Source organism: Ahaetulla prasina, chromosome 4, assembly GCF_028640845.1.
Source record: "Ahaetulla prasina isolate Xishuangbanna chromosome 4, ASM2864084v1, whole genome shotgun sequence".
Classification (NCBI taxonomy): domain Eukaryota; kingdom Metazoa; phylum Chordata; class Lepidosauria; order Squamata; family Colubridae; genus Ahaetulla; species Ahaetulla prasina.
Window position 1 is genome coordinate 9,471,975 of NC_080542.1, and position 1,611 is coordinate 9,473,585.

The 1,611-nt window shown below is 40.0% G+C and overlaps 1 gene segment (V, D, J or C); it reads right to left on the reverse strand.

Annotated features, from left to right (window-relative positions):
- Positions 1–882: 882 nt before the first annotated feature.
- Positions 883–1,406, reverse strand: LOC131197837 (Ig heavy chain V region 914-like). The segment is given in 2 exon segments: positions 883–1,205; positions 1,318–1,406. Coding segments are annotated over 2 exon segments (369 nt in total).
- Positions 1,407–1,611: the final 205 nt, after the last annotated feature.

Here is a 1,611-nt window from a genome sequence, read left to right on the forward strand (position 1 = left end):
TGCAATAATACAAGAGCAACCAATAGATTTAAACTTAATGTCAACCGCTTTAATCTAGATTGCAGAAAATATGACTTCTGTAACAGAATCATCAGTGCTTGGAATACTTTACCTGACTCTGTGGTCTCTTCTCATAATCCTAAAAGGTTTAACCAAAAACTTTCTACTATTGACCTCACCCCATTCCTAAGAGGACCATAAGGGGCGTGCATAAGCGCACAAACGTGCCTACCGTTCCTGTCCTATTGTTTTTCTTTTCTTCTTCATATATATATGCTTCATATATATATCCCAGAAGCACGAAGCTGAAGCCTGAAGATGACGAATGAGACTTCGTCGAAACGTCGCCAAGACACTTCCAATTTTACACGGGAGAAAACCTGAACAACCAAAGACCTACATATATATATATATATATGCTTATACCTTTATATACTATATAACCTTTCTGTATGATAGTTACATATATTGTTGTGACAAAATAAATAAATAAAATAAATAAATAAAAGTACCTTTCTCTACGGAAATGGAGTTGGGGTTTTCCTTTCTTGAGTTCTGAAAGGAGGCATATCTGACGAAATGCTCCCTTCCTAAGAAAAGTGATGCCAGCCTTCCTTTGTTCTTGTTTTACTGTGAATATACACTTCTTCATATGTTTTAGCAAACAAAAACTGGGTCAGAAATGATCAGTATCACTTAACTACGTCAATATTTGTGGCTTCTCCAGATCACCAGTGGAGAAAATGAAAATGAAACTCTGTTCTAATTTCTCCGTGGAGATGTAACTTCCCCTATTTAATTGAGGCCATGAAAGCTGACTCAACTTGGACGGCAGCCATTGAGCAAGAAGGGTTTTTTGTCAGGCTCCACCATAACTTCCTCTCACTGTGCGTCTCTAGCACAGTAATACACAGCGGTGTCCTCTGGTTTCAAGCTGCTCATTTGGAGATAAAGGATGCTGGAGGCATCTTGCCGAAAGATGGTGAAACGGCCTTTCACTGAATCGGCATAGTATTGGGTGCTCTCATCTCCATCATCCTCTATCCATGCAACCCACTCCAGTCCTTTCCCTGGAGCCTGCCTCACCCAGCTCATCTCGTAGCTGCTGAAGGTGAAGCCTGAAGCTTGGCAAGAGAGGTGGAGGGACTCCCCAGGCCTTTTCACATCCCCTCCAGATTCCACCAGCTGAACCTCCATTTGGACATCTGGAAAGGAAATATTGATATGTACATTTTAACTATCCACCATGATGCAGTCCATTCACCTCAAGCATATTGGAGCCTGTTAGCTTCCATCTCTGGATGGAAGAACCGTTACCTTTAATGATTGCTAAAATGGAGACGAGTTGGAGCAAAAATATCATTTTTCTTTCTCAGTGGAGAAATTCCAGGCAGACTGGCTTTTGCTCTTCAGCCACAGGGTTGAGGAGGGGTGGGAGATGATGTCATATAAAGAGGAAGGTTAGGCTGCATTTACATAAACTTCAGGATAAAAGAGAACCGGGTTTGGCTGATAATACTTTATTTTTATTTATGTATTTATTTGTCACAATAGTATATGTAAGTGTAAGCATGAAATAACTATATGATATATAAGCATATATATAAGCAT